This window comes from Carassius carassius, chromosome 27 (genome assembly GCF_963082965.1).
Source record: "Carassius carassius chromosome 27, fCarCar2.1, whole genome shotgun sequence".
NCBI classification, from domain to species: Eukaryota; Metazoa; Chordata; class Actinopteri; order Cypriniformes; family Cyprinidae; genus Carassius; species Carassius carassius.
This window is the reverse complement of record NC_081781.1, coordinates 8,013,800-8,029,665: the sequence shown is the minus strand read 5'-3', so window position 1 is coordinate 8,029,665 and position 15,866 is coordinate 8,013,800. Positions and strand designations below refer to the sequence as shown.

The 15,866-nt window shown below is 35.1% G+C and overlaps 1 protein-coding gene across 1 annotated transcript; it reads right to left on the bottom strand.

Moving 5' to 3' along the window:
• Positions 1–1,343: 1,343 nt before the first annotated feature.
• LOC132106603 (sodium-dependent multivitamin transporter-like) lies at positions 1,344–15,806 on the bottom strand. The gene is made up of 16 exons (XM_059512430.1): positions 15,547–15,806; positions 10,361–10,821; positions 9,489–9,554; positions 9,095–9,146; positions 8,914–8,981; positions 8,198–8,352; positions 7,934–8,074; positions 7,668–7,797; positions 5,849–5,937; positions 5,633–5,745; positions 5,388–5,455; positions 5,178–5,264; positions 4,590–4,762; positions 4,310–4,413; positions 3,419–3,540; positions 1,344–3,321 (listed from the first exon to the last, which is right to left on the bottom strand). The coding sequence occupies exons 2-16, from the start codon at positions 10,706–10,708 to the stop codon at positions 3,160–3,162; spliced, it is 1,878 nt and encodes a 625-aa protein (XP_059368413.1). The 5' UTR covers positions 10,709–10,821; positions 15,547–15,806; the 3' UTR covers positions 1,344–3,159.
• Positions 15,807–15,866: the final 60 nt, after the last annotated feature.

Genomic DNA, 15,866 nt, shown 5'->3' with positions numbered 1-15,866 from the left:
ATGAACTTTCATGACCAATCAAATAAAGAGATGCTAAGTGAAGGTACGACCAAAGCAATGAAGCTGGTCAAACTCCATTGCTTATGGTTTTCTGGAATGCATATCTGAGAAAATAAAATAGGAAAACTTCTATAAAAAAAATAAATATTCTCATAATATTTATACAACCAAAAATATTATGTATTGAAATATTTATTTTGCACTAATAAGAGTTGCGCTTTCCATAGAAAATGAGTATTTAAAAATATTAAAAAATAGTATTTAAAAACTATTCTCACAGTAGAGTCCACATAGGCCCCCCAAGGTCAATTCTCTTAGGGTTACACAGTTTAGATTGTAGGACAGCATAGTTTATAATAGGTCAATCCCTGCCTGTGCCTTAATTTGTCCTGTTGTAGGCAGTTTCAAAATGTGCTTGTGATTTATTCCTCCTTTGATCGCTCACAGGGGAAATGCATTCAGAATTAAGACATTCTCAGGACAGAGAAATGATCAGTGGAACAATTCTGATGCAATATTCAGTCTGTAAATGCAAGTGTTCTAAACGTATGGGTGTTTTAAAGCATTGTGCACACATAATTTAATATTTTCACACCAGAATGTCATTATTCTAATATACAGAACTGGATGGATTAAGAAATGGTGTCATTGCGTGTTAAAGAATGACTAAACATTAAATTCATATCTATTCCATAGCAGATGCTTAACAACTACTATCCCCAAACTAACAAATGTTTAATTTTGCATCTAATACTGTTAAAAATTTATGTCATAATTCATTGTTGTGAATATATTTCTGGAGCTCATAAGAAATGTAGAGCAGTCATCACTCAACTAAAGGTAAAACCCTTGGGGCCGTTTATACAGCATGTGTACTTGCGTTAAAAAATAACAACATTAATGAAATTGAAGGCTCATCAAGATCCATTTAAAAACATTGTTTAACATGAAGTGTCCTAAATATATGGTGTTCATTGCGTAAGTCGCTTAAAAAAGAAAGACTGAGCATTATGAAATCAAACTGAATGAAGAGTGAACAAGTGAGAAGTGGCACAGCGAAAAAAAGATGTCAGTTTTTATTGCGTTTAAAAAAGCAAGTGCTCCAAAATGGGAAAAACACAGGGTTTCAAGCCTCTTTATTTTAACTAGTGCCATTAAACGATTAATCGTGAATAATCGCATCCAAAATAAAAGTTTTTGTTTACATATGTTTGCGTACTGTGTATACTTATTATGTATATAAATATATTTAATATATAAACTACATATTTTTCTTAAATATATACATGCATCTATTTGTATTTTTATATACATAATAAATATACGCAGTACAAACGGATATATTATGTGAACAAAAACTTACTTTGGATGAAAATAATCACGATTAATCATTCGATAGAAATAACTTAAAAAAACTTTTTTTGAATGCTTTTATTTTAGCACTTTAATTTTAACTAATTGTAATAGTGTAAAAACATATCGCTCATGAGTGCGATGCTGAAAAAGCAGTGAGTTACGTACGCAACAGTGTGTTTACTTTGGAAACTATTTTTAAAAACACACCGCACTGGAATGCAAAAGCGCTTTCTGTGTGAACCGACTTCTTGTGTCTCCATATGTGATGAACATGATTCCACATAGGATGATTCTTTGGAGATGAATGTTAAACTGAAACCTGTTGCCAGACCAAGATGATACACCCACAATAAAAACAAAACAAAAAAAGAAACACCAGTAGATGTGAGACTTCTACAAAACGTTGACCCAGAGCGGATAACCTGAATATATAACTGACTGCCTGTGCTTGTGAGATTGTGACAGGTTTAGAGAAAGCTTTCATTCCAGTCATTGGCACAATACAATGACTTAGGAATCCTACAGCAACTACAAATGGTATGGCTTAGACTGAGGTCTAAAATTAGACTATAGACAGCAAAGCACAAAAAAAAACACCTCTAAAACATTAAAAACAACAACAAATCAAATGACAAGAAAACGAGTGCAACCAAATCGATCCATATGCTAATACTGAGAATTATGGTCAGTAACTCGCACTGAGGTTTCAATTCTATAACAGTTAGTCTTGATACCATGACAAGTATCTTCTATATCTAAGATCACACATTTGAATAGGCTATTATAACATTTAAAGAGCTTGTCTACATCACGAAGAACAGTTCTAAAATGACCGTTTTCTAAAAAATCATCCATTCCAAAATAATGTTAAATCCAGGCAAATTTAAAACTTCTTTTTTGAGATGCTAAAGTATAGTTAACCAGGCCCTTACAACTCAAAGCATCATGGGAATTCAATAGTGAGGTGTCCAGATACTTAAAAATGGTCAGGGTCAGGCCCATGCTCCATTTGAATGAGATGATGAAACAATCCAGTCACAAAACTACATCATACATTCAAATGAGGAGGCACTTGTCACAAACAATGGGCTTCAATAAAGGGAACTAGATTCAACATGCATTAGATTCATTGTATCTATCACTTGCAGATGGTCTTTTCATGAATATTAAGCTAAAAGTTTACCACATTTAAATTTGCAATATTAGCAATTCTTCAGTCACTGTTAACTTTGAACTCAGTTTAGGTAACACACACTGATAGTAGTGCGTCCAAGGCAAACAGAATGCAAATGCCAGTGTAGTGAACTTTGGAAGAAGCAAAATCTTTGGGAGAGAAAAACCCCAAAACTTGAATGGCACTGAAATGAAATGACTACAGATTTGTGCAAACTGTGGTCTTTCTGGTGAAAACCATTCATCTTAAACCTGACGTTCAGCATGATTTCTTTGATTTGTGCGTGTATGTTTATAACGGACCAGCAATATTCAACGAGTATTCTTGAGATTCAATATAGGACATGTAAACTAGACATGTAATCACTTGTGTCGCTTCAGCTCAACACATCTCAATTTGTTCAAGATCTAAACATCATAAAGTATCACATATAAAAAAGACAACCCCTCGCCTCAATCACTGGCAGTTGAGGGCACAGCGTACCAATATTGTAAAGGGACCACAGCACAACCCACAACTTATGGACTTAAGGTTATTACCAAATTCAAGAGGAGAAAACTGAGATTTTGTTCTTCCCAGAGCCCTGTGGGAAACTAAGACCCTTTGGGTTTGTCGCTGTGAGGGATATTTCACAAAGCTGTTTCCTGCACTCTATGGGCAAGGTTACAAGTAGGCTGGGCGGTTATCTTTTCTCCTTCCTCTTCCCTGAGCTTGTCTTCCTCTTTAGTATAGGCAACGCCATTGCTCTCTTTCTGGGCCATCTGGTAAGGCTGATGGTCCGGGCCTTTGGACTATAGCATAGGCACATACATATACAACCATTCATAATGGAAGAAGGAATGCTGTATTTGAAACTGGAGTTTGATTTGTAGCATTTAAGTGACTTACATTGTCTTCCAGTGGAGTAACGCAGCAGAGTTTCTCCTTGTAGCGTTGGGGCAGAAAGAACAGCAGATTGCCAAGCACAGGGTAAATCGTACCTGGGTTTAAATCTTTCTCTTTCCAGGGCCCTGAGTGAACACAAAGCACAAAAACTTTGTGGTTGCAGCCTAATGATCAACTTTGTTATTGGTAACTACAACTAAATCTATAAAGTAAAATTTAAATACAATTTCAAATATGCTTATTAGATAAAAAGTTACTAAATTAGAGATGTTGCTGTTATGTACTAAAATTGAAACTAAAATAAAAATTGAAACAACATAGAAATGTTTAAAAAAGTTACGTAAAAATGTTTTATAATAGTATATAAATAATACAAATTCTAAATAATACACATTCTTAAAACATTTTCAAAATTAAATGATTAACTTTTATATGTAATTGTACTAAAGCGAAAATGCATTTAAATATTATCTTGAATACATTTACTTTGTATTATTGTAAGAGTGTAATATGAAAGTACTGTATCAACTTTAATGTATTTGTAAAGCACTTTTTCCATACTGTAACTCATGCATATTATTTCAAATACGTTTTATTATTTCAAATGACATTTTGTTTTTCCTTTTCTCTGAAAATTTAGCAAATCCAGTAGCGAATCCTAGCGAACTTCAATTTGAAAACACTTCAATAAATTCTTTGTGTTATCTTACTAGGCCATTAAATTCTAACCTTATCTTTAACACTTAACACTTTAGACAACATGCAATATATTCACAAAGGTATAGCTTTCTCAGCAGCAAAACAAAACTTGAAACTGCTTTAAAGACTCTTATTTTAACCTGTGATACAGTAAAACGATTAGAGTGTTTGATGTATTTTGGAAACACACTTTACCTGTAAGAAAGCTGACCAGTAGTCCCACCACAACAACTGTGGCAGAATTATGAGCACTGTACCACATGTATGATAGAGAGTACAAAGCCTGAACTCCAGAAGGCCTGAGAAGACAAGAAGATCAAATAAATGAGCCAATTCAGTCTGTAATTTAGCTAAGATTAGTCTAAGCAGTATTTGCTACAGAAGCTGAAATAATTGCTTTCTGATTCGCCTGATGTAATCAAGCATTTTAAAACAGGAATTTCTTGAGCACCAATGCTTTATTAATAAAACGGACCTCTGTTTAGATGTGATGAGTGTCATCATCACAGCTGTTGTCATGTTTCCCACATCAGGTATGACAGTGGTATTTATCACCGGTGGTACAGATGCAGACATTCGTGAAACAAAGCTGCCGATACCGATCCAGAAAGCCATGACCAGCCCTGATGCCAGCCCAACCAGAGCACCCTGAAAACACACTCAGTCCATGAAATGAAATCATAGTCTAACAGATTCCACTAGCTGCATTAATGGCAAGATAAAACTGTTCAAAGAGGGAAACAAATAAAATAATAATAAGATTCAATTAAACTGATCAAAAGTGAAGACTTCTATATTGATATAAAAACATATTTCAAATAAATGCTTTTATAAAAAAAAAAAATATATATATATATTTATTTTTTTTCTATTTGAATTTATTCAAATAGAAAACTTCATAGAATTGTTTTTAATACTATTTCAGAATATTATTATTTTTACTGTATTTTTGATCAAATAAATGCAGCTTTGGTGATCATGAATGTCTCATGAAACAAAACAAAAATCAAACCGACCCCATTCTTTTGAACAGTTGTGTCTTTACTTTGCTTGTTTGACTTACAGTGGAATTGGCCCAAGGGAAAAACATCCCCAGACAGAAAAGGCCAAGAAGAGGTCCACCCACCATCCCAAATATACTGAGTGCTGCCTAAGGATGTTAAAGATATATAGATTATTGTTAACTTTATGAATGCATAACACTAAATTACACTTAAAATTGATCTGCATTTGTTATATAATTATATCCACACAATACAATCATGGAGCTTACCTGCAGCACAGAGCCCATTAAAGAGGCGATGTATGCCATAGCCAGACACACAAGACCATAGGCAAGAGCTGTGGGGAATTTAATGACAAAACAATACCCCATCATCCCAGGATTGCCTTTCAGCTTAGTATGGACAATATATTGTACTAAACTTATACTATAAGGAAGAGATGGACCACTTATAAAAAAATAATAAGTGAAATAATACGCTCTGCCTTTCAGACAATTATTGTAAAATAGCTTACCCAGCATTTTTGATAACAGGGTGGCACGGGCCTCCGTCATGGGTCGTACGTGAGGTTTGATCAGATCCTCCATGGTGACCGTTGCTAGTGAGTTGAAGGCAGATGAGATTGTGCTGTAAGATAAATTGGACACCATTTAAAGATCAGTATCAACATCTAAAAACACCTTTGAAAATTATAATAGGAGGAGCTGTCCTCACAAAATCTGGTTGATACCTGAGGGCTCCACTAAACAGACAGGCGACAAACAGTCCTGGTAAACCAGGAAGATCTCTCAACACATCCATTACAAAGTACAGCACCATCTGCAGATGGAGAGAGAGGAGGAGAGTGAGTTTCCCATAATAACTGTCAAACGGTGTGATGATCTTGATATCAAAGAACAACAAGATACAGAAGTGAATGATAAAGGTTATCAAGAAAAAAAAATATATAACAATAACAATTTTCAAAAGCAATAGGCTGCTGCATAAGTCAAGTCAAGTCTGCTTTATTGTCAATTCTTCCACATGTACAGTACATACATACAGAGAATTGAAATTGCGTTACTCTCAGACCCCCGGTGCATACAGATAACACTAACAGTAGAGCCAAAAAATCTAGATCAAATATAAAATACAACTATACAATAAGGGCATAAAAATAAACAATTATTACTTTATTTTCTTATCATATATATATATATATATATTAGGGGTGTAACGGTACGCAAAAATCACGGTTCGGTACGTACCTCGGTTTTAAAGTCACGGTTTGGTTCATTTTCGGTACAGTAAGGGAAAGAAATGCAAACATTAAACTGCAGGTTGTTTATTACTATACACTTTTTTTTTTAAATACGTTTTAATAAAATATATATAAAATAAAAAAAGAATAAGAAATAAAATACTGCTGCAAAGTTCTCCACTAAATAAAATACTCTCAGTCTCAAACCAATATCATATAATAAAATATAATGAAAAATATAAATAAATAACTATGATTACAGTGCAGCATTACCAATCCCAGCTTGTAGGCCTGCTCATATTTAAAAAGTATATATAACTTTTCCAAAGTGTAAAGTGCAGCATCAACCGTTTCAGTTTTGAGACCTGCTCAGATTTCGTTATTGCGTTGGACCGATCGGAATTAAGAGCAAAGGTCTGTTTAAATGCCGACGGGAGCTGCGTTTGAATTACAATCGTTTTTTTCCTAGTTGTAGTGATGTTCACACTCGCGTGATGCCTTTAGAAAACTTTAGGCCGGTGACACACTGGCATATTGCACCTTTCAAACACCGTCAATACTGTTGACGGTGTCCTTTATCAGTAGGCTTTATATTTATGCTCAACATGAAGTATAGATATTGTTGTAGTGAAGACAAGAGCCTGGTCTGTCGGCGCCTCGGCGGTCTCCCTCTTTGTCACCTACAGTAGCAGCAGCGCGTCAGCGCCACGTCAGGCACCATTCTGGTGTGTAAAAACCAAAAACACAGAAAACGCGAAGCAGGTGTCACGCAACTGACAAACAGCAGAAACGCCACGTTCACGCCACGCAGCCAGTGTGTCAACGGCCTTAGAATCAGCTGCAGGGCGGGATTTGCGCTGAACGCGGAGACTTCCGCCACTTAATATGTTCGTTTGGAAACACGAAAATGTATATGTTCCGCAAACAAAATATTGCATTCGGTCATTCGGTACACACGTGCACCGTACCGAAAGCCCTGTACCGAAACGGTCCTGAAACCGAACGGTACCGTTACACCCCTAATATATATATACACATTATTTATTATCAATGTTAAATGTTGTGGATACCATAATACATTTTGTTTATTATCCACAGAAAATTAGAATAGAATAGAAAGTTTTTATTTGTATTTATTCAAAATCATTTGAATCTGTCATTTTTTTGATCAATTTAATACATAGTTGCTGAAAAGTATTCATTAACATAAAACAATTTAATAATAATCATACAATCCTCAAACATATGAAATGCTGTATTTATATATATATATATATATATATATATATATATATTTATTGTGTCTGACCTGGTCATTGCTTTTGACATAGCCCTGATCCAGTGGGCTCTCCTCCCCATATCGAGCATACATAACCAGACCCATTAAACAGCCCAATGTGAGCACGATCTGCTGGCATGGGAACACCGCATAACAGGACCTGAAGAACAAGACGCCCCAAAAAACACTCTCTTTTTTTTGCAGTAATTTAACAACACAACGGTGCATCAAACAACTTCACAGTTTCAGATTCTATTGACTTAACCAGAGTGTGGAAGAGCTGGGTGTTTTCTTACATGATGGCCTCTTTCTCTGTGCGGGAGCAGAGGTATCTCTGGACCTGAGCCTGATTCACTCCATACAGGGCCAGCATGAGGAAAACCCCCCCCACTCCCAGAGTCCAGAATGTGTGCCTCTCTAAAGGGTCGGGGTTCAGGCTGCCATGGGACCCACAAAACAAAGGATTTGAACTTCAGTTACAGTTCTGGTATGTGGAACAGTGTTTGTTAGATAATCTTAAAGGAACAGTTTAGATACTCATATAAAATCGCACCACTCACTCAAGGCCTGAGATACGGCTGCCGTTTTGTGCTTTCCTCCAAACTTCAGCGATGCCACCTGCCTGCTGGGTACCAACTATAATCACTGCCAGCTGCCCCGCAAACATAACAACTGTCTGAAACACATCTGTCCAGATCACTGCTTTCAGACCACCCTGGAGGAGAAGAGAAGAGAGGAGCAGGTTTTGGGATTTTTGAATGTTGTTGAAAGAAATGCTCACCAAGGATACTTTCGTTTGATCAAAAATATAGTAAGACTAATATTGTGAAATATCATTACAATTAGGAATCACTGTTTTCTATATTAATCTATTATATAATGTAATTTATTCCTGTAATGTTCAAGTTGAATTTTCTATTCTTTATTCCTCTCCTGATCCTTCGGAAATCATTCTAAAATACTGATTTGGCATTCAAGAAACATTTCTATTTATTATAACATTGGAAACAGTTGTGCTGCTTAAACCAGGATACACATTTTTTTTTATTATTTGATGAATAGAAACCAAATTTACTTGAAATATAATTATTTTGTGACATTGTAAATGTCTTTTCTGTAACTTATGATTAATTGAATGCCACCCTGCTGATTAAAAGTGTTAATTTCTTTAAAAAAAATTTTTTAAACTTACTGACCCCATACTTGTGTAGCTGAGCAACAGTAGGTAAAAACAATACATCACATGTAAACAATGAGATACATATCTCCAGCCTACCAGAGCTGTGTAAAGTGTGCACACCAATCCTATGGCCAGCACTGCTCCCCAAAGGTCAAAACCTGTTACTGTGTGATCACAAACAAATTCAAACATTTACAAGAGGAAAAACATAAAATAAACTACTTATCTGATTTACATCAACATGAGTGTCCTGTAATGCATCAATAATCTCAATTACCTGCATTAAGTGCAAGTGCTGGAGCATACAGAACAACTCCCATATAGATCACCTGCATAAAAAAACATAATAGGATAGATGTAACAGTTATAATGCTTGTTTCAGGACATAACTTATTTCTCTGAATGTCCCCGTCTAGTAACTGATAGTTCTGAGAATCATAACACTTTAGATCCACAACGCTAAGTAAAATATTGTCCATATCAGTGGGGTGGGGGGGGGGATGGGACAGAATAAACTTGTAGGTGAAAGTTCAAGTTTTTATACTGATAACAGGGTGTCTTTGTGTCTAACAAAATTGGAGTAAAAGACAATATTACTTTAGAATATTAGATTGTACTCCTAAAGGTTTTAATATCCTATTGCACACATCCAGGTGGTAACCACAACTCACCATCTGAAAGATGAAGGTCAAAGTGCCACATATCCGAACACTTTTACTAAAACGAAGTTCCAGATACTATGTAGGAGAAAAACAAGGCAAGACTTTAATACAAACAGAAATAGCGTAAAATCCCATAGAGCATGTTTTGGTATTGCCAGGGGACTGTAATTTACAAATATTACATAATAATTTTCAGTTAGATGGATTGAGATGGATTCATCAAGCGAGCATTAAATTGAACAAATGTAATAATAAATACTTTCTAAAAACATTTTCTTATTTGCTGTAATAAAATAGCATATTTTGATTTCTGGAATGCTTGATTTTGATTGGTTAAGAATTCTGCTATCAAAATATATTTGTATTATGTTAGGATTTATTTTGCTATACTAACTGACGGTCCATTATCCTTATAATGTTAAAGTGAGCTCCAAAAGTCTAAGAGCACTTGTTGTATAAATGCTTACATTTTGTACTTGCAGGTCAATTTACAAAGTTCCCACCCTTTTTGACCAATGAATATCCATGTTTTTTTTCCATTAACTTTCCAGTTGTTTAATGATTACTAGATTAAGGATTTAGTAAAATCCTTCAATTTCAGACAAATTCCCTAATGCAGTGGTGTCCTGCAGAGTTTTGTTCCAACCCTGCTCCAACACACATACCATGTAGTTTTCAAATAAGCCTGAAGGACTTGATAAGTTGGATCAGGTGTGTTTAATTAGAGTTGAATCTAAACTATGCAGGGCTCCGGCCCTCCAGGAACTTAGTTTCACACCCCCGCCCTAATGAATCATTCACTGACTCGTTTGTGAAACTGGTTCATTAAAAAAAATAAGTTGAGTCTCTCGAACAAACACAGTGAATTTCTAATGTAGTACCTGATACGCACTGCTAAGACGGAGCCGATAGAAAACTGGTATGAAAATGTGTGCAGGGATGAGCAGGCCCAGGAAGTAAGAGCAGCCCAGGAACCAATACTGCGTGCCATGTGTGTAAATCTCAGATGGGGCACCCAGGATGGCCACCGCTGACTGAAAGGTGGCCAGCAGTGAAAGGGACACCGGAAGGCAGCGCATGCTGCGGTCGGCCAGCAGGAACTCCTGTGTGGTCCTCTGACGACCCCCTGAGAAGGCATAGTAAAGACCGATTCCAGCAGAGGCCACTAGCAGCAGAACAAAAATCACATAATCCACTGTGCTGAAGTGCATCTGGACTACGTCCCCCATGATGCCGTGAGGAGTGGAGAGGAGCACACCGAGTGATGTGGCCCCTGGATGATCAGTGGAGGATCAGTGGACAGTTGACCATTGGGTCATCATGAAGGATAGTAGGTGACTTGCTATAAGAAATAAATACAAAGACTGTTTAGGCAAAAATGTAGAATATCCACACTACACCTCCTGACAAAATAGCAGTAAGGAAACATTTACACAAATGCATTGCACAGCATGTGCAAAACAACTTAAAAGAGACAATGTATTTTACATCACAATTTGGCCTTTTTATATACATAAAAAGTTGCAATCAAATTAAAATAGCCATCAAGTTAATCTTGCCTATTGTGAAGTACATAAAAATGAAATAGATTGTCAATAAAATAAAAAATTATCAAAAAGTAGTCTGTTGTTCTTAAAGCATTTACAGTATAACATTCATAGATTAATCATTCATTATAATATTTATAACAAAGTAACAAAAACTTTCTTCAAAATATCTTATGTGTTGCACAGAAGAATTAAAATCATGTCAGTATGGAACGATAATATTGTCACAACAATGAACAGACAAACCTTTATGGCAGGAATCAATCTATTTACAAATTAAGAAATTATTGAACTATTATAATACAAATAAATGTAAACTTCAATTGTGTCTAAGTCAGTATGTGTAAGTATGCATTCATGCCACACAAAACTTCTAAGTACATAAATGAAATAATTGAAAAGTTACAGTCTTGTTCTCTTTTGTGAAGTTCCAGACATTGATCAGACATTGAGTCTTAATGAGCCAAACAAAATGATTGCTCTCAGTGCCAGTTCAAAAATTATTAAATACATAAATAAAATGAAATAAAACACAATCACCAGTTTATCAATCACACAACCCACTGAAAACCGAGCACTGGTCTTGTGAGTCATAATGACATAACACGGTTTATTCAATGAGCCATCATGTGACTTAGAAATCTCTTTTTAATTTAATATTGTGTTACTAGGGCTTCCTGTCGCAACAAACCAGCTACACTGTTCTAACATATCCTGACTCTATGTAGTGCTCAAGCTAATTCACACAAACGTGTTCAATGCAAAAAGCACTGTGGGTCAGTGTATTTAGGAGTGAGAAGTGCCAGAGGAGTGACACTGGTGACATTGAGAAGAGGATGCTGATAAAATATAGCAAGTCACTATTATCACTTAATGTAGCTTTACCCCATCTGAAAACATCTGAGCAGGATTTTTTTTAAAGAAATTAATACTCTCATTAAGTGAGAATGCATTACATTGAACAACAGTGTCAGTAAAGACATTTAAAACAATTATATGATTTCAGTTTTTAAATAAATGCTGTTTGATAATTGTTTTATAATAAGAAGAATGTCTCTTGAGCACATAATCAGCCTATTATAGAATGATTTCTCTCACACAGAAATCTAAAAATACAGCTTTATCACCACATGATTAAATTGCATTTACATATATATAAATATATATATATATATTTGTTAAAAATGCAACCTTGGTAAACACAAGAGTATTTCCAAAACATTTGAAAAAAATCTTACCAACCCCAAACAGCATAGTGTAAACTTCAAAAGTGATCAGAAGAGACTGTCATGCATTTCAGACATATTTCATATTAATTGAGGTAGACACATTTAGTAGTAGGTACCTTAAGTACTTAACACCCTGTAAAATGGTCAAAAGTCAAGGTCAATGCTCATTGTCATTTATTGACTACACATGCAATATCTCTAAATTAGTTGCATACAATGGACACAATTTACAGCACACAATCCTGTCCTGTCCAGTGGAACAATACAGCCTATGAAAAACCACGTGCTTCTAGTTCTGCAGCAAATATGATATTTTTCATTTTGAGGTCAAGAACACTTGAGTTTAACTAGAGTGTAACTAGGTCCAAATGATAACCACACTGAAAATCTGTATCTAATCTGTAATGTGTGTGTATATGATATAAATAAATAAATAAATATTATATATATATATATATATATATATTTTTTTTTTTTTTTTTTTTTTTGCATTTGGCAGGTGATTCATTTCAAACCCTGGCTGTGGGACATCATGTGTTGAAATATGCTCCACATGACTCTCACAGCAGGTGGGAAGACCTTTAAACAACTAGTTCTCCGAAATCTAAGCCAAGCCATAGACTTAATATGAAACGAGTGACAAAATCATTTTTTCACTTTGATAGGCAGTTGATAACAGTGTATCATGGACAAAACTCCAGCATCTCAATTCATTTTGAGTCATCAAAGCTGTTGTCCCGGCTAGTTTGCTGAAAGCTGAGTCTCACGTGTGGCATGATAAGGAAATGAGCGAAAGACTCTGACCTAGAAGGTCTGTGACAACTTTGATAACAACACTTCACTTGGGTTGGAATGGAGGGTTTTATACCAGTTTAATCTTTCTCACTTATTTCAAGAAAAGAAAAGGACAAACCAGTTCTTATCTGCAGAACAGTGATGCAAAATTCAAGGACACACAGGCCAGGATTTGTCAACTCACTATGCTGTCTGCTCAGATACTTTCCTGCTGCTGTGAAGAATAGTTTGGGATTTTAGTTCAATACTTAAAGTGCTAAATCTATGATGGATAAGAAATTAAATGAGATGTATCAAAAGGCGAAAAAAGGGACAAAGTTTCAAGGATTTTGAGGATCAAACAGTGGGATAAAGGCATAGCAAAGTGTCTGTTTGATTTTCTTTAGCCTCTATGATCAAGCCCTGTTCCTGATATGATCCATTAAACACAGCTTATGAGCATGAGAACCCACTGTATTACACACTGTACCCTGACATGGCCGATTTATAGTAAATATCAGCTGTCCTGGACCGCTAAATCAAATAACAACCCAACTGTCCCATTATTTATGGTGGTTTAGTATGAGAGCCTCTATAATTTGCCTTATTTAAAAAAGAAACAATATTTGTCTTATAAACAGGGATGTCAGTTTAACATTTTTTCTACCAACAAAGCAAATGTACTTTCAATTTTCAGCCCTATTTAAATGACAAGGCTGTCAGTCATGTACATTTTATGTTATAACAACTTAATCTTTTATATTCTTTATATTGGGATTAATCACATTCAAAATAAAAGTTTTGGTTTATATAATGTGTACTGTGTGCATTTATTATGTATATAAAAAGACACACATACAGTTTATATGTTGAAAATATTTACATGTATATATTTATATCATTTATATTATATATATATATATATATATATATATATATATATATATATATATATTTAATACATAAACATTTTTCTTAAATATATAAATGTGTGCATATTTATATACATAATACACACTTGTATATTATGAATCCTCAATCCACCATTTTTATTATTATTAAAATTTATTATTTATTATTATTATTATGTGTGTGTATTTATTTATTTTTTATATATTTTTATATTCTATTATAGTGATAGGCCAAAATTCTTAAGTCTTAAGAACCATATTAATTTGTCACTTCATTTGACGTCAGATAATTGAGCAGAACAAGTTCTGAAATGAATTATAGTACTGGTAAAATCAAGTTTATGAAAAGCTGTTGCACTCATTAAAATACCAAGCTCACAGCCAGGAGACCAACCAACATGATTAACAATGCCTGAAGTCATTGTTTCACCAGCACCAGGATTAGCAATTTAAGAAAACTGGACTAAATGTAAACCAAAGGAACAGTTAAGTCAAAAATGACAATTTTGTCATTTATTCACCCTTGCATTGTTTGAAACCCTTAAGACTTTCCCTAACCCTTAAACCCTGCACTTTCTGGTTACACTGCCGGGCACCTGTATGATTTCATAAAACTATCATAAAACTATCCATTTTCAAACTTATCCATCCAACAAAACATTCATCATGGCTGTAGATCTTTTTACAACAGCTATTATGCAACCTGACTTTATAAAACAATATTTGGCTGTAAACTCTGCAATAATTCATGTAAAGACCAATATTTGTCCATATGAGATTCGACAAACACTTTGCTGCAACTCATTGCCATATTAACCCTCCCCATAAATTATCCCTAAAATCAGATGGAAATTAAAGGTGAATAATAATATTGTAAAAGCTCTAACCCTTGTTGTTAGCCTGAATTTGACATTTACTACATTTACTACATTTACACCTGATTGGTTAATTAGAATGTTTGTTCTACAAAGTTAATTTGCATATGCATTTTATTAGCTCTGTACTTGTACTCCGCATAATGACAATAAAGTTGAATCTAATCTAATGATACAGTGACAATGTACAGGACACGTTTTTTCCTCTAAAGTTGACATTTATGATATTACTTTTTAAAGTAGGCCTATAGTTATTAAAATGTTTTCATGAAAACGTTTCAGCAAACACTGGCACGTCAGAGAGAACGAATAGACTGCGCGCGTACTAACTTACGAGAGAGAGCGGCTGCGAATATTTGATATCTATATTCCATAGATATCACCCGATGTACAGAAATTTTACGAAGAGCTGCATCTGACAGCTACAACGTAACATTAGCTGAATGACTGTGTCCTTTACATGCAATAGCTGCGAAGAATACCGCGATGCCTGAAGGAAATGACAGGCTGATGTAAAAGGGCGACAGTTTCGTCACGACAGAGTAAAACGTGCGCTACCCACCAGAACATACGCTTGTAGTGTACGCTGCGACGCAAATGAATAGAACGCTCCCATTGTAATCAACGAAGCTGTCTAGGCTGCCGCGCGCGATGTGCTCTGGAAGTAGTTTAGGCAGTGCCTTTTAGTGACCTTATCATTCATTCTGCTCAGCCATCGTGTATTATCTTACCTCGGTCAGAGTTCATCCGATGAATAATGAACGATGAATGGAGAAAGGCTTAAGCAGTCTCGGTTCAGACCACCCCTACTCCTACTCTCCTTGACATCACAGTAAAGGTTGCTGCTCCATAGTTGATGCACATGTGCTTCCGACGTCACGCTGAAACGTCACCGTGTCACTACCTCAATCGCGGCTCCCATAAAGTGATCATCCGTAATTCCCGAAGGAGAAAAAGACTCTCAGAATGTGTTATACCTGTTGAAAAGGTACAAAAAAAAAACTGATTAGAGCCTACAAAATTATCATATACATATGTGTGTTTGTAATGT